Source organism: Rana temporaria, chromosome 6, assembly GCF_905171775.1.
Source record: "Rana temporaria chromosome 6, aRanTem1.1, whole genome shotgun sequence".
NCBI classification, from domain to species: Eukaryota; Metazoa; Chordata; class Amphibia; order Anura; family Ranidae; genus Rana; species Rana temporaria.
Genome location: NC_053494.1, coordinates 154,270,802 through 154,289,223, shown reverse-complemented (window position 1 = coordinate 154,289,223; position 18,422 = coordinate 154,270,802). Strand labels below are relative to the sequence as shown.

Here is an 18,422-nt window from a genome sequence, read left to right as displayed (position 1 = left end):
ATTCCATAGCTATTACTTGTCTTGTTAAATATGCAGCATTGTGTTTATTATATTGTGCATGTAAACTGTTACATTTCCACTACCTGGATGCTTAATAAGCTGTTGTTTTATATGCCTGTACTTATTATTACTAGCAAATTACATTATTTTAACAATATGACTATAGGAGACATGTGTTGTTAGTGATATAATGTCCTTCGCCTTTGAGGCATGGGAGTATTTTGATTACATAATGCACAGGGGTAACATTGCAGCACTTGGTACTTGTCATAATTTAATCATTATAGAATATACTCTGTTACAACTTTAACAATCTCTACATAACAGCATGCATTCAAACAAAACAGTAATTACATGTTATGTAAGCACTTTCAGACCCATATTTAAAAACTCAAATTATCCCGGTATTATCTTTGTATTACACAAGATACTAAAAACATGCCCACATATTTTAAATCAATACAGACCTTCCCCTTTTTTCTTCATATTTATAAATGTACTGATCATTTATTTTGGACTCTTCATAAAGTATGAACAAGTAGCTTACACCTTGGCAATATTACTTATACGTTTAGGGATGTCATTTTATTATTTCAGCATAAAGTTTCATTTATATACACACTCAGCTTTATCCCTTATCATAAAGCATCTGGTTCCAATAAGAGCATGGAGTGCTGACAAAACTTCATCATGATCCCCTGCGGAGGGACTGCTTTTGCCACTCATCAACCAGCAAGACACGCTCCCAAGTTTTCTTTGCTCCCATCCCTTATACAAAACACTCCTCCTTCCACTGATTCTAGATAAGCTTGGTTCCATATTAGCAATTTACTAGAGGGATGTCAACCCATAGTAGCTGAAAAGTAATGCCTTATACACACTAGCAGAATTTCCAACATGTTCTCAATTTTTCCGATGAATTTTTTTTATATTACATATGCAATTCCGAAGGACTTAACCACTTCTTTACTGGGCACTTAAACCCCCTTCCTGCCCAGAGGACTTTTTGCGATTTGGCACTGCGTCGCTTTAACTGACAATTGTGCGGTCGTGCGATGTGGCTCCCAAACAAAATTGACGTCCTTTTTTCCCCACAAATAGAGCTTTCTTTTGGTGGTATTTGATCACCTCTGCGGTTTTTAGTGACAATTTTGAAAAAATAATTTTTTTTTTACTTGTTGCTATAATAAATAGCTCAATTTTTTTTTATTTTTTTTTTATCCTCAGTCTAGGCCGATACGTATTCTACATATGGCGGCGATCTGCGATTTTTATTGCGACTGCGACATTATGGCGGACACATCGGACACTTTTGACACATTTTTGGCACCATTCACATTTATACTGCAATCAGTGCTATAAATATGCACTAATTACTGTATAAATGTGACTGGCAGGGAAGGGGTTAACACTAGGGGGTGAGGAAGGGGTTAAATGTATTCCCTATATAGTGTTCTAACTGTGGGGGAAGGGGGGTGACTGGGGGAGGTGACCGATCTGTGTCTCTATGTACAAGAGACACAGATCGGTCTCCCCTCTCCCTGACAGCACCGCTGTCTGTGAGAGCCGGGAATGAGAAATGATCTCATATGTAAACATATGAGTTCATCTCTCATTGGCCGCACAGATTGCCTAGCAAACGGCCACTCCGATTGGCCGTTCACGGCGATCTGTGATTGGCTGTGTCCAAGGGACACGGCCAGCACAGCAGTTCCCCGCTGCGCACTCGGGAGCGCGCGCGGGGAACGCGGAAAGGGGCGGACGTCAAATGACGGCGCAACAGAGAAGTAGAACCACCCTGCGGCCGTATATAGTCGTACGGCCGTCGGGAAGTGGTTAAAACCACGCATGCTCAGAATCAAGTCGACACATACTTGGAAGCATTGAACTTAATTTTTCTCGTCTCGTCGTAGTGTTGTTCTTGACGGTCGGAATTTGGTGTGATGGTGTGTATGCAAGACAGCTTGAGCGGAATTCCGTCGGAAAAACCGTCAGAGTTTATTCCGATGGGAAAACCGGTCGTGTGTACAGGGCATAAATGCTGGATCAAGCAATTAAGCTGCAATAGCTGTATAACAATTCTTAATACACACACGATAAGAATATTGGATGAATGATGGTCTTTTTTATTCTCATGCTAGTCCCATATCGACAACCAATAAAGTTATGAAAATTCTTGTACGACAGAATACAACTTCAGAATCGATGGAATGGAATGAATTGTATTGTATTTGTAATGTATTCTTTTATTTCCGAGTATGTGTGGTTTTGGTTACATGATTTATTTTGTACAAATACAATGCTAATTACACAAAAGTTGTTAGTTCTGTTAACGTACGAGAACATTTTTCTATCTAGTCCCTTGCATGAATTGTCATGATCGGCTCTCGAAAGCTGTGTACCAATGACCAGATTGTCAGACGATCGCTTAGAAAGCAATATTTTCCGTACAATATTCTTATCGTGTGTACAAAGCATAAGCCTGGACCATGCAGTCTAGCTGCAGAAGCTTTGCAGTAAATACTGGGCTTTGATGTCAAGCTTCAAAGGCTATTCAACAAGCACTGGACAAAGCAATCAAGCTTCTTTAAGCTGTAAACACTGAACATCTGATGTACCTATGCAATTGATATTAACCACTTCCCGACGGCCGTACGACTATATACGGCCGCAGGGTGGTTCTAGTTCTCTGGGGCGCCGTCATTTGACGTCCGCCCCTTTCCGCATCCCCGCGCTCCCGAGCGCGCAGCGGGGAACGTCTGTGCTGGCCGTGTCCCTTGGACACAGCCAATCACAGATCGCCGTGAACGGCCAATCGGAGTGGCCATTTGCTAGGCGATCTGTGCGGCCAATGAGAGATGATCTCATATGTTTACATATGAGATAATTTCTCATTGCCGCCTCTCACAGACAGCGGTGCTGTCAGGGAGAAAGGAGACCGATCTGTGTCTCTTGTACATAGAGACACAGATCGGTCACCTCCCCCAGTCACCCCCCTTCCCCCACAGTTAGAACACTATATAGGGAATACATTTAACCCCTTCCTCACCCCCTAGTGTTAACCCCTTCCCTGCCAGTCACATTTATACAGTAATTAGTGCATATTTATAGCACTGATTGCAGTATAAATGTGAATGGTGCCAAAAATGTGTCAAAAGTGTCCGATGTGTCCGCCCTAATGTCACAGTCGCAATAAAAATCGCAGATCGCCGCCATTACTAGTAAAAAAAAAATAATAAAAAATAATAATTCTGTCCCTTATTTTGTAGGCGCTATAACTTTTGCGCAAACCAGTCGCTTATTGCGATTTTTTTTTTTTTTTACTAAAAATATGTAGAATACGTATCGGCCTAGACTGAGGATAAAATTTTATTTTTTTTTTTCAAAATTGTCGCTCTATTTTTGTTTATAGCGCAAAAAATAAAAACCGCAGAGGTGATCAAATACCACCAAAAGAAAGCTCTATTTGTGGGAAAAAAAGGACGTCAATTTTGTTTGGGAGCCACGTCGCATGACCGCGCAATTGTCAGTTAAAGCGACGCAGTGCCGAATCGCAAAAAATGCTCTGGGCAGGAAGGGGGTTTACGTGCCCAGTAAGGAAGTGGTTAAAAAGGTATTTAAATGCTTTTCTGAAAACCAAACCTAGGACCCCTTGGAAAAAATGGTAATGCTAATGAAGTGTTAAGATTGTCTCTATATTGAAAAGCTTCTGCAACTTGACTGCTTGATCTAGTGCTTTATTGTACAGCTGTTAAGGCTTGACAACTCAATCCAGCATTTACTATACAGCTATTGCAGCTTGACTGCACTCTGCAATACTGCTAATACAGAAACGATCTTACCTAGCATCAATGAAGGGTGCAAGGGTAGGGAGGAGGTGCACAGAGTGGAGCTTATGAGACCCAAGAATGGGACCTGCCAGCCCATGAGTGGACTCTGCCTGTAGCTCAAATAATCTCCTAAAAGAGTATCGTTGTGAACCTTTATCGACACTTTAGCCTTAGATTGGACACAAATTAAACTTTTCACTGGAATAATAAGTTGACATTAGTGGACTTATGGGCCATATATACAGTAGCTGCATGTATATACTATATATAGGGAATATATAGTGGAATAGTGCTTTTATAGAGATGAAAAAAAAAGGAATTCTGCGTAGAGTATGCAAATTAGCTAGATACGGCGATCCACGAACGTACGTCTGTGCGGCGCATTTTTTTTACGTTGTTTGCGTTCGGCTTTTTCCGGCGTATAGTTAAAGCTGCTATATGGTGGCGTACTCAATGTTAAGTATGGCCGTCGTTCCCGCGTCGAAATTTGAATTGTTTACATCGTTTGCGTAAGTCGTTTGCGAATAGGGATTTGCGTAGAATGAAGTCACAGTCGTAAGCATTGGCTTACGACTGTGATCGGTTTAATTTCGAGCATGCGCACTGGGATACCCCCACGTATTTACATAAAACACACCCCCATCACATCGTTTTGAATTGCGCGCCCTTACACCGCGCAAGATACACTACGCTGCCGTAACTTATGGCGCGCATTCTTTGAGGATTCGAAAAAAAAAGTTACGGCGGCGTAGTGTATCTTAGATACGCTACGCCCGGCGGGAATATGTGCCGATGTATGTGGATCTGCCCCAGAGTCTATATAAGTCATGAACAAATATGGCTTCCGATATTTATTTCAAACCACATATGAAATAAAGACAACAAATGTTAGAATCTTATTTTTTTGTGCTTTTGATGGTTTTACATATGCAAGTTTTTATAAAAAAATATTTTACTGTGTAAACTGATTTAGGATTGGGTAACAAGTCAGTAATTATAGTACATGTTTTTATGATTGGGGGGAATTTTTTTTCTGACTACTACTATATCAATGGCTTGTACTGACGTAGTTGTAACTAATGAATGGAATTATATTTCATTGTGTTTATGTCACAGAAGCTGCCAATACATAAATATTGGATATGTGATCTATAAAACATAGACTTCATATAAATATTCTTTTCTGCCTAGAAATAAATGATAATAGGACAACCAGCACACATGAAGAGGTAAGTCAACAGCTCTCAAATAACCTTGATTCTTACATCAGTCTCATAATTTATGTGTGCATTGTTCCAAAGCTTAGCTTGCTGTGTCTAGTCTTCCACAATACAGTGTGACACTTCATGATTGGTGTGTCTTGACTTGCTGTGTACTACCTGTAGCGTTACCCCTGCAGGGGCTGCTAGGAAATGTGGTTTGTCTGTCACCCTGCCCAGCCCTGCATTCACTCTCAGGCACTCCGGGACACAAAGCAGTCAGTGAACTTTGTTTTTTTGGTTTTACTGAGGTATAACTTGGATGGGGATAAGCGATATGGGATACCCAGCATAGATCAATGAAACAGCACTTGGTTTTGGGACAACTATGAACATTCCCTGTACATACTCCTTCAGCCTCCTCCTGCACATCACTTGCTTGAAGCTCATCACTCCTCGCTCCACCAGCTCATTACTTCCTGCAGACTGTTACTCCTAGTCACCTCCAGCACATCACTTGGTTCCCAAGGAACAACTAGCACTATTTGTTGGTTAGGCCTGACACTAACTCAGCCAGGCCTCAGTAAATGCCCTTTGCAAACTGGGACCACGCACCCCAATGGTGTTGCAGAACAGTTCTTGTGCTAGCTGCCCTAACTTTGGCTACTGATCCCAGTTTCCCAGTCTTCCCACTGCCACTTCCACCACAGTCCAGGCTGCAACCCTGAATCCTCCTGACTGTACCTCACTCACCAGCCCTCCTGGCTGCGACCAGTTGTCCTCCCTGGAGTCTCTTAGCAGTGCTCTCTCTCTCTTGCTGTCCTCTCCTCGCTCTCTCTTCTGCCTCTGGTCCAGGACCTCCTCAAGGTGGTCCCGACTGCACCCGAGCCCAGACTGGGGGGCTGCCTGGAGGGCCCTGACAGCCTTCCGAACTCTTTCACTCCAGCTTTTCAATCCAACAACTCCCCCCCCCCCCAGCTTGGCTAACCCTGGGTATTTGAGGAGGCCTTCCCTTCTGCCAATCCAAGTTGGGGGATTGGTCAGGGCTCCCCAGAACACCCCAGATGTCCTCACCTCCCCTCCAGCCTCTCTTTCCAGAAAACACTAGAATATTCTAGAAAGAAGTAGGAGGGCCTAGTGATTCCACCTGTGAGACACTCAGCACTACCCTGAGCCACTCCCAGCCCAGAATGAAAACAAACAGGCCTACCAACTAACAAGGCCTGCTTAAATGTACCTATCCTCTCTAGCACACAACTAGAAGGTGCTACATATCCTTGATAAAATGGGTCTCTACCAACATTGTCTGAAGGAAGAACTATTCTTATTGCTCATAGTAACCAAACAATGTCTTCTCCCACATTCACCTGCCTGACTTCAAAACACAGCTAGGTCTCATCTAACAATTTGTCTGCAAAAAGACCCAATTCCTTCTTGCTGCCTTATTAAAAAATATATATATATATATTATAATGCAGCTTACATTTTTTTTTCATGCTTGTATCTTTTTTATGCTCTTTATTTTCACCTGATGATTCTGCAAATAATATAGTTCATGCATCTTCAGGGGCTTCACTTATCTCTCCATTGTTTTTATGGATGGAGCAATGTCACATTGGCTGGAATTCAAACATGTCCACCTCTATTAAAGTCCACTACATTTAAAGTCTAGTACACACGGGCCGAATGTCGGGCGGCATCGGCCGGTTCGTTTGGCTCCCAATGGCTGAGAGCACTGATCTGAGTGTTCTGGCAGTGGACAGTCCCCCTGTCAGAACACAACAGCTCAGCAGGGGAGATCATGTACTAACGTCGGATTATCCATACTGCGGCTCCGACCGGAGCTGTCAGTTTTTTTCGCTCAGCCCGCTGGGTTGAACGAAAAAGAACTACTGGTGAGTACCAGGCTTTACATGATGAATGATGGGATTAGTAGTTTACAGAACAAAGATAAGATTGTTTTGCTTACCTTCTTAAGTTAGGTGCACACGGGCCGAAAATCTGCCTGTTTAGCAGGAACCGTCAAACTTTTGGTCAGTGTGTACAGTATAACTGTCTATCCGACAAAAGCTTGTCTGACAACCAACTTTTGGTGAAGGGAAATGCTGGACCAGCTTTAGTTCGCTATTTTGAATCAGCAACCCAAAGGAATGCAAGTAACAGATTCTATATTTGCTCTGACATTCCCGATCTGCATTCTTGCTCCAGCCATAGGGGCAACAGCCAGAAAGAAGTCTGCAAGGACCACCCATTATTTTTTTCTTATGATAAGATAGATTTACAGTGATGCTTTAACAAAAAAAAAAACATGTTTCTGGCAGGTATGAAGAGCAGCAGTATGAGGTGCCGAAACATATACCGGCAGAAGCTTTTGATGCCTTCATTCTGCCCAATTGCTCGACCGTTACAATTGGGCGCATGACTCTGTCACTCCCTGGTAGTTTTGGACTTTGCGCTCTCTCTCCCATTTCCATACGTTCATATTGATCCATTACTTCAATGGGCTAGGTCACTAAATAATAAGAATACATGAGTGGGCACAGGCAAGCTCGTCATTGCCAGGGAGTGCCAATGCTTTGCTTGATCAGATTGACCTGCCATTTGAGTAGGCAGAGGCACTGGAATATGTTGCAGGTATTTACAGGCCCCTCTAGGTGCCCGCCTTTATACCTGTCAACAGCAATTTATTGGTAATGTGCTGTAGTTACTTTAGGAATCAGATCCTTATTTTGAAGTAGCCACCATCTTCTTTCTATGTAGTTCCATTCTTTACAAATCTGCTTATACCAAGTTTACAAGCTTGTGAATTCAGGCTATCTGCATGAGTTTGCCATTTGACTCCATCATCCTAACCTATATTAACCTCCACATATTTGTCTAAAATCCACTCCTTTCCAAATATAAAATACACTATGCAGGCAGATTTCAGTCATTAGAAGTTCTGCCTTCTTCAGTATTTATTCTTTTAGAATTATAATGCATGGATATGTAAATATATGAACTAAACCACATCCTTATTTGTATATTGTAAACCTAGAACGTTTCCCCAAAACAGAGGAAGCAAAGTGTCTACTCAGCCCCGGAGATGAAAGGTACTGTCCAGGTACTGTTCAGTGTTCTGACATATTAACTTCTACTTTTGCCATAATCATGTGTGCTTATTTTTGTTTGACTGTCTTGTCATGTTGTTTTAGCTTACTCATAACATATATTTGTAACAAATCCTACCATATAAGTGTCAGGGGAATAAAAACATTTTGGAGCTTTAAATTACAAGTTCTGGGACCGGCATGTTTGAGCCTTGCAGTTGACTTTCTAAAAGAGTAGAGACTGTTATCAATATTCTTAGCTTTGGATGGAGTAGAGGGGGATTAAAACACCTGTCAGGTTTTGATTGCTGTGTGTGCCCCCGCAGGGGACATTCACCCTCTCAATTTATCCTGTTTACTATTATCACTAAACTCAAAATAAAAAATAAAATTGGTGTTGTCACCTGAAAAGGTATAGAGAGCAAATCTTCCAATAGGGCCACTAGTTCTGGTGACCCTAGTACCAACCAGAGAATTCTTAAATTTTAAAAGATTATTCTGACCTCCTGTTTTGGTTATCAGATGGAAAGTGTACCAATGGAACAAAGATGGCATACAAACATACTCACAAAGGTTATAACTCTCCCTTACTCTAGCCAAAATGAAAAAAACGGTTTTGCCTTTAGTTTAACTTTGCAAAGTGAACGTTCACTTAGCTTGGTGAAGTAGATGCTTTATGCAGTTAATTTCTGTTATGTGCAAGCAAAAATACAGTTACTCTATTTTTCCTTCCACAGCACTGAGTATTCCAAGTGAACATTAATTTGCCTTATACAATAAGCTAAGTGGAGATTCTCTGAAGTTTTAGGCAGCTCATACATGGTGTGAATTTCTTTCTCACAGCCACGGGTTTTAGGAAAGAAATTCACACCATTCCCCCATCAACACAGACAGTGCTGACTGGGGAATCCCTCCTGCCAAGCAATTGTCTGACCCACTGGTGGGGGGGGAGGGGTGGGGGGGGGGAAGCCATCCCCACCGGGAGAAGACCGATTGGTCGTTTTAACTTGGTACATTCAGCCTACTCATTAACAGTTCGATCCTCAGCCAGTTCCTGCTAAACCGGCCGAGATTCGTACTGTGTATGGCCAGCCTTGGTTAATTAACCCTATTGACTTTAGAACACATATGCATGTCAGGACTCCCAATTTCCCTGGATGCTCAATTGTTCTTGCTGAACAATGTAACAGTGTTGCTTGTCCTGTTAAAAAATAAATAAAAACAAAGCGGGCACTACATGTAAAAAACAAACATTAGGAGTAAAAAAAGATATTTACTTTGGGTGATGTAAATGGCCTTCAATGAAGACTTTGGGAAAGCTGAGGACTCCAAGAAGACAACCACGACCCAGCACAGGGCAATGTCTGCTTTAACTGCCTTTCTTCATTGTCACAGTGAGAAGTCAAGACTTACTTGCTGGCAGCTAATTATTATGATTCTTGAGAAATTATTTGCTTATTGATGCCAAAAACAGACCTTAAAGGGGTTTTCCACCCATTTTTTAAGTTTATTAAAAGTCAGCAGCTACAAAAAGTGTAGCTGCTGGCTTTTAACTGACACTTACCTGCTCCAGCGTTCCAGCGACGCGCCGGCCGGGGGTCCGCTCCTCTCCCCCCCTCCCCAGCCGGCGTCTTCATTGTCACTGTGGGCACCCGGCCGTGACAGCTTTCGGCTTCACGGTCGGGCACCCACTGCGCATGCGCGAGTGGCACTGCGCATTTGCGCACGGCCCGGCGCTGCGCTGTTTGATTGGACAGGCGATCGCCTAGGACCTGACGTGTCCTAGGCGATCGCCTACAGGGAGGGGCTGCCAAAAGGCGATTAAGCTTAATCGCCTTTGCAGCCCCTCGGCGGAAGGAGGAAGTGGGACAGGAAGTCCCCTTCTCCTGAAGCCCCCACTCACCCCCCAAAAAAATGACATGCCAAATGTGGCATGTAAGGGGGAGAGGAGTGGGTTAAGAGGAAGTTCCATTTTTGGGTGGAACTCCTCTTTAACAACTTCAAGCATTTTAATACAATATATTTGGAAAAGTATTCCTTGAGCTTGTAAGGAATAACCACAACAATACATTAACCACTGGCAGAGATTATCTACCATAAATGACTGCTAAACCTATTGTACCTTTCACCTGTGGAGTTGGTTTTAGGAAAAAAAAACATTGTTGCATTTTCACGTTTGTTAGCTCAACAATGGCAGAATAATTTTGGACATTAATTTTTTTTCCACATTGTCTGAACTTGATCTGCAACACTGTGACCTTGACTCACAAATGGCGGGCCTGCATTAAATTGAACATATTGGGTGTGGGCAAAGGATAAAGACACAGAAACATTTGTGAAATTGTTTGTTGCCTCTCACATGTAAACCATACTAGGTTTACATGTGAGAGGCAACAAAGCCTGGAATGTTGTGTAAAATCTACAAAAAAAACAGAATGCAATGATTTGCAAATCTCATAAACCCATATTTTATTCACAATAGAAAAAAGAAAAAATATCAAATATTTGAACTGAGAAAATGTACCATTTTAAGAAAAAATTAAGATCATTTTCAAATTGATGGCAGCAACAGGTCTCAAAAAAGTTGGAACAGTGCCATGTTTACAATGGTGTAGCATCCCCTCTTATTTTAAGAACACTCTGTAAAAATCTGGGATCTGAGGAGACCAATTGCTGGAGTTCTGGGAGAGGCATGGTGCCTGATATAGGATTCTAACTACTCAACAGTGCTGGGTCTTCTTTGTCATATTTTTTATTTTAAGACACACCATATATTTTTTAATTGTTGAAAGGTCTAGACCAGTGTTTCTCAACTCCAGTCCTCGGGGCACACCAACAGGTCTTGTTTTCAGGCTTTCCATTATTGTGCACAGGTGATTTTATCAGTTTCACTGCCTTAGTAATTACCACAGCAGTTTGATCTGAGGGAAATCCTAAAAACATGACCTGTTGGTGCGCCCCGAGGACTGGAGTTGAGAAACACTGGTCTAGACTGCAGGCAGGCCAGTTAAGCACTCGCACTTAACATTGTTCTGCTGAAATATGCAATGCCTTCCCTAAAATGTCTGTATAGAGGCATAGACTGCTCTAAAACCTGAATATATCTTTTAACATTTCCAGATGTGCAAGCTGTCCATTCCATATGGAATAATGCACCCTCATACCATCAAAGATACAGGCTTTTAAACTGACCGCTCATAACAAGCCAGAAGGTCCCTCTCCTCTTTAGTCTGCATGGTACAGTGCCCATGCTTGCCAACAAGAATGTCAAACTTCAATTTGTCTGACCACAGAACAGTTTTCCACTTTGCAACAGACCATTTTAAATAAGCTTTGGTCCAGAGAATATTATAGTGTTTCTAGATCATGTTCAGATAAGGCCTCTTCTCTATATAGCTTTAACTTACATTTTGGACTGTGTTTTTTTTTTTAAAGTATTTCCCATGTATTGCCCAGTATGTCCATCACGGAATCATGCCTGTTTTTAATGTAGTGCTGTCTAATTACCCGAAGCTTACAGGCATCCAATTTTACATTTCAACCTTGTCTCTTTCACACGGAGGCCCGGATTCAGAAAGAAGTTACGCTGGCATATCTATTGATACGCCGCTTAACTTCTAGGATGCGCCGGTGTATCTTTTTTCTGTATTCAGAAAACAAGATACGCCGGAATTTTGCTAATATCCGACCGGCGTAAGCCTCTTATGCCGTCGTATCTTAGTTGCATATTTACGCTGCCCGTTAGGTGGCTCTTCCGTAGATTTACGCGAGGAATATGCAAATTAGGTAGATACACCGATTCACAAACGTACGTAAGCCCGGCGCATTTTTTACGTCGTATACGTAAGGCTTTTTCCAGCGTAAAGTTACCCCTCATAAAGCAGGGGTAAGTCATGTTAGGTATGGACGTCGGAAATGTATGAACAGCGTCGTATTTTACGTCGTTTGCGTAAGTCGTCCGTGAATGGGGCTGTACGTAAGTTACATTCACGTCAAAAACATTGACTATTTGCGACGTGATTTCGAGCATGCACACTGGGATACGTCCACGGATGGCGCATGCGCCGTTCGAAAACAGCGTCAATTACGTGGGGTCATGATAGTTTAACATAAAACACGCCCACTACCAGCCAAATTTACACTACGCCGGCCTAACTTAGGGCGCAAGTTCTTTCTGAATACGGAACTTGCCCCCTAAGTTACAGCGGCGTAGTGTATCTGAGATAAGCTACGCCCGCCGATAGATACGATAATGTATCTGAATCTGGCCCAGAGATTTCTCCAGATTCTCAGAATCTTTTGATGATTTTATGTACTGTAAATTGTGATATATTTAAAGTCTTTGCAATTTTATGTCAATGATAAACATTATTCTGAAATTGTTCTAAAATTTTTAGATTAAGATTTTCACAGATTTGTGAACCTCTGCCTGTCTTTAACTCTTGACACTCTTGACTCCCTAAGATGCTATTTTCTACCCATTCATGTTACTGACCTGTTGCCAATTAAACTCATTCATTACGAAATGTTCTGTTAGCTCTTTTTAGTATCACTTTGCCAGGTGTTTGTTGCCCTGTCCCAATTTTTTGAGGCATGTTGCTGTCATAAATTTTTAAATTGCCTTATTTTTTTTCTTAAAATGGTACATTTTCTCAGTTTAAAAATTTGATATGTTTTCTATTGTGAATGAAATATGGGAATATGAGATTTTAAAATCATTGCATTTTGTTTTTATGTAGATTTTACACAGCGTCTCAACTTTTTTTGGAATAGGGGATATATAGACAACGTCATGGATAGGTTGCTTCTTTTATTAAAATTAGTATTTAATTTTTACCATGTTTGAATTTTAAACATAATAAAGAAAAATATTTGGTTTTATTATTTAAACCAGTGTAGTGCAATGTTTTAAACATGTAGATGTTTCATCTTCTGCCATCAATGTAACTGCATTTTGGAAATGAGAACACTCGCTTGTTTGGAATTTATTTATTTATTTTAAATTTGATGAGGAGGGTTGGACAGTAGTGAAGTACAGTTTCTGTTCTGGAACAGTTCATTGTAACACTTTAACTTCTCTAATTGTCATTTGGTACAGAAGCACTGGTTTTAATTCTGTTTTGCTTGCATGCCATAAAACAACTGCTTATTTATATTAGCTTGAGCTTTTATTTCTTTTATACACTATGTTTAATGAGCATGCGCATGCGCTTTGTCATTGCAGAATTATAGTTCTGACTCAGCATGTCAGGCCTCTGCAGAGAGACATCTGTTTCCACAGAGAGAAACGGCCTTCTCTGCAGCATCCTTGCAGGGGATGGGCTTTTCTTTTGTGTGGCTAAAGAAAATGAACTACAAGATTCTGCACATGCTTTGTTTTGATGCATCTGAATGTGTTTTGCTCACCCTCAGTTGGGCTTTGATTTCATTGTGTTTGCATATTTGATTTATTTCAGGTTTCATTTACATGTTAATTGTCAGGCTATTGAACCTGAGAAATTATTAAATCCTAGTCACCTAGCAACCAGTCGTTTTAGTTAAACGGACAGTCAAGGGAGTGATTATTCTGAATGGACATTTTAAAGGATAAGTTCACTTTTTTATTTTTTACCTTTTTTGCCACAAGCCTGTAAAGCATTGCACCCAGGATCAGCAGATTGCAGGCGCATTGTCAGGCTCTTGCAGAATGTCAATACACTGTTCATACCTTTGATATAGACAAATGAACTATGAGATCGCTCACAAGCACCCTTACAGTTCACTGAGAACAACAAGCCATCATCCGCAGAGGCTGAAGCTACTTGTAGGCATTAATTCATAGAACTCTGTGAATGAATGATGCAGCCGTGTGGGCAGAGCGCTGCATGACCACACAGTTTTCAAATTGTGACAGTGGGTACAGGAAGAAGGTCCTCCACCCCTCGTCACAAGGAAGGAGCTGATCGGGGGTGAGGTATTGGATGATCAACATTTTATATCTTACACCCTAAATATGGGTATACTGTAACATGTAACATATTGAGAAAGGTTAACTTAGCCTTTAAATATCATAGTGTTGACTGTTGGTGCACACTCGCAGTGCCTGTGATCGTACTGTCCTTAGACAGCATAGATCACAGGCAAAATGTGCAAAGCCAATCAGAGTGGCTCTGTGCATTGTGATGTCTGTGAGCTAATCACTGCGGTCACACTGCCTGCACTTACATTTGACACCTTGGGGTGTCTACTTTCCAAAAAAGGGAGCATTTTGGGAGTGTTTGTGCTGTCATTCAATTTTAGTTTGTATGTTTTATAAGAGAATTTAAAGTTTTTATAAAGGGAATTAAAAAAAAAAGTCATATTTACCTGCTCTGTGCAAATGGCCCTCCTCTTCTCCAGGTGACCCCTCAGCAAGCACGGTGCTAAGGGGGTACCCATGCAGGAGCACTTCCGATCCAGACTGTGTGCATATATAGACACACATCGCGCTGGTAAGTACTGCCCCCCTCTCACTTCTCACAGCCTGTGGCTCCTGCTCCTGGGAAAACAGGAAAAAGGGAGAATGGTGCTACAACTGAGAGGATTGTGTGAGAAGACAGGTAAGTGCTTAGGAATTGGGGGAGGGGGACCTAGTCGTGGGGGGAGAGATAATGCATTAAGGGTAAAAAGTTTTTGACCTTAGAACCAATCTATGGAAAGTGGTGGTTTATAAATACCACCAAAAGAACACTCTTTTTCTGAATGAATTATAGAAAATTCATAGTGCAGTCTTGCATGACTAATTGTCAGTCAATGTACCGCAGCACTAAAAATGGACAAAGGGCCCAGGGAAGGACAGGGTGTAATTTGCTTGTATTTAGGTGGCTAGAGAAAGACTTCTCAGAAAATTTAGAACAACCAATCCTATCAAACCTTTCCTTCTCCAGCTATCATTTTCCATTACTGTACAGGTTTGATATTGCTTGGGTGCCATAAGGTCTTCCCTAAACTATTTTTCAAATAATTATTATTTATTTTTATAAAGCACCCCTTATTTTTTTTATTTTTTTTATTATTCGTTATGGTTTATTTTGTTTTTATGTGCTTTGTTGCATGTGCAGGTAGCAATGAGCAGGCAAAACCTTTAATTTCTATTGACGATAAACATCAGTCCACCAGCATGCCGTATGAGCAAACAGTAACAGAGAATACCAAGCTGCTCATGAAACCAAGACGAAAAGACACTCCATATCATCTTGATTTGCCATTCTTTCCAGGTAGGGTCTCTAGATTAGTGGGATATATAAGATAGATACAATATTTAATTCGGTCAGGCAATTGCAAGATTTGCTTAGAGGAACATTACTAGTTTCTTCTTTAGGTAAAACTACTGTTGTCTTTAAATTTTACGCTGTAATACTAAACCTTTTTTTTGTAGGGAAAAGTTAGAATCCCATGTGTCCCCACAAAATTCAAGCTCTTTTTGTTTTGGTTTTGGTGTCCACAGCTAAAAGTAATAGGGAAATTTCCCAGGGCAGGAATAGAGAGGAAATCTATTCATAGTAAAAACTGATTAAGCGGGGCTTCCCTCTCCTTGGATGGATTTCCTGTTGTGTCTACACAACAGGGATTGAAATTAAATCTCTCCAATGAGACACATATGGGTTTCAACTCTTCAGTAAAAGTACACAGAATGACTAAATATGTGGGATAGGCATAAGTTTCAAAGCATCAAAATATGTATAATTCCTGAATAAATTAAACCCCCACCTGTAAAAGATAATAAATCTTACTAGGGCTGATTTGATGAATTTATATAAGGTGACAACACTGAGTTGTATTAGGCAGGCAACACATGGGTCGAGTTTCGAATTTTCTTTCGAAAATCTTATTTAAGAATTTTCATTCGTATTTCGCACCATTAGTGGGCTGCAGCAACACCCGATTTTCGTGCGACAATCGAATTTCAGTAATCGAACATTTTGGAAATGTTTTTAAAAACAAACGATTTTGTAATCAATAATGGGAGAATAATGTAAGAAATGTAATCGAAAAAGAAATGCGTATGTACAAGAAAAGAAGATTCCCAGCTACGAAAATTATTTTCTGTAGAATCATGAGGTGAAATTGAAGGCTTGGTTGGTTGAATTTCGAAATCAATGGTGGCATCATCGGATCACAAAACGCACACATTTTCTGATTTTCAAAAGAAAATTCTTTCGAAATTCGACCATGTATGGCCAGCCTTAGGTAGACCTGTCATTCAATCAGTCAATTCAAAAATATAAAAATGCTTAAATGCCCCTGAAGCCGTGTATACACGGTCGGTTTTTCCGCTGAAAACAGACCGATTGACTGTTTTCATCGGACAAACCAATCATGTGTGGGCCCCATCGTTTTTTTTTTCCATCGGTGTTAAAAAAAAAAAAAAGAACATGTTTTAAATTTTTCCTATGGATAAAAAAACAAAAGAAAAATCCGATCGTCTGTATGGAACTCCATCGGTCAAAAATCCATGCATGCTCAGAATCAAGTCGATACATGCTTGGAAGCATTGAACTTAATTTTTTTTCGGCTCGTCGTAATGTTGTATGTCACCGCGTTTTGGCACGATCGGATTTTTGACTGGTGGTGTGTAGGCAAGACTGATGAAAGTCAGCTTCATCGGATATCCAATGAAAAAATCCATCGGATTAGTTCCATCAGATATCCGATCGTGTGTACAGGGCTTTAGGGTCCTTTCACACGAGTGTTCCATTTATTTTATAACTTCAGTTATGTTTTTTCAAAGAAAAAATGGAACAGTTTACATCAGTTTCTAAACAGTTTCTCATAAGTTGTACATCATTTTTTTTACATCCACTACCATTTGTCCATTTAAATCCGTTTTTCATTTGTTTTTTTAACGGAAGAAAAATAGGGCTTTGATCCGTTCCAAAAAAATGAATGTTAACAAAAGCGGACGTAAACAGAAGTAAATAGATGATAACCCGTCTGTCAATGGATGGATGAAAAACAGACAAACGAAACGCCTGTGTGAAAGGGGTCTAAAGTGAAACTAATCTCATCTCAACTGCCATTTTTGGCCAGTCTTCTGGTTTTCGTTTTTTTAGGGAGTTCATTCCTTTTGGCAGATGCCAAAAATATACTCTGAGCTCTGCATGCAGGTAAGAATACTTTAAAGTCAAGGAGACAAGGTAGTTCTCTTGTGTACTAAAAAAAACCTGCCTGTTCACAATGTTTTTAATTAAAATTCCAGTTTAGGGATGTAGATGGGATTTGTGCTTTTGTCAATAGCATCATTTTGACATCAGCTTGGGGCATTTCTAAGATAATTTAGATATTATTGTCAGGTTCCGTTGACCTCCTTCTGTCCTGAATTTGAACCGCTTCAAACATGTTTGAAGCGGTTCAAATTCATCGGTTCAAATGCATCGACTTGATTCTGAGCATGCATGGATTTTTGACCGATGGAGTTCCATACAGACGATCGGATTTATCTTTTGTTTTTTTATCCATAGGAAAAATGTAAAACATGTTCTATTTTTTTTTTTTAACACCGATGGAAAAAAAACCGATGGGGCCCACACATGATTGGTTTATCCGATGAAAACAGTCAATGTGTTTGATACAAACAAAAGCCTGTCAACACAGGCGCCAATGGCCAGTCCATCACCTTTACCCTCAGCTGTTTTAGCAAGGCAGTGGTTGTCTTGGAGGTGTGTTTGGGGTCGTTATCATGTTGGAATTCTGCCCTGCGGCCCAATCTCCAAAGGGAGAGGATCATACTCTGCTTCAGTATGTCACAGTACATGTTGGCATTCATGGTTCCCTCAATAAACTGTAGCTCCCCAGTGTCAGCAGCACTAATGCAGCCCCAGACCGTGACACTCCCACCTCCATGCTTGACTGTAGGCAAGGCTCACTCGTCTTTGTACCCCTCATCTGGTTGCTGCCACGCTCGCTTGACACCATCTGAACCAAATAAGTTTATCTTGGTCTCATCAGACCACATTACATGGTTCCAGTGTGAGCTTTTGGTTGGAAAATCCGACCATGTGTAGTCTCCATCGGAATTTTTCTGTCGGAATTTCCGCCAAGAAAAATTTGAGAGCTGGTTCTCAAATTTTCCGACGGGAAAAGTTATTGTTGGAAATTTTGATCGTCTGTATGCAATTCTGACATGCAAAAAAACACACATGCTCGGAATCAATTCGACGCATGACCGGAAGCATTGAACTTCTCGGCTCGTCGTAGTGTTGTACGTCACCGCGTTCTTGACACAAGTTTGAGCCAAAATTCAGTTGGAAAAAAATCCACAGTTTTCTTGTCGTAATTTCCGATCT

At 40.9% G+C, this 18,422-nt stretch overlaps 1 protein-coding gene across 2 annotated transcripts in view; it reads left to right on the top strand.

The window, feature by feature from the left end:
• PPP1R1C (protein phosphatase 1 regulatory inhibitor subunit 1C) overlaps positions 1 to 18,422 on the top strand; it is a 76,232-nt gene that overhangs the window by 41,477 nt on the left and 16,333 nt on the right. For both annotated transcript variants that reach the window (XM_040357637.1, XM_040357638.1), the window contains exons 3-5: positions 5,022 to 5,059; positions 8,067 to 8,121; positions 15,198 to 15,353. In XM_040357637.1, the coding sequence (XP_040213571.1) occupies positions 5,022 to 5,059; positions 8,067 to 8,121; positions 15,198 to 15,353 (249 nt within the window). The remainder of the gene's footprint in view (positions 1 to 5,021; positions 5,060 to 8,066; positions 8,122 to 15,197; positions 15,354 to 18,422) is intronic.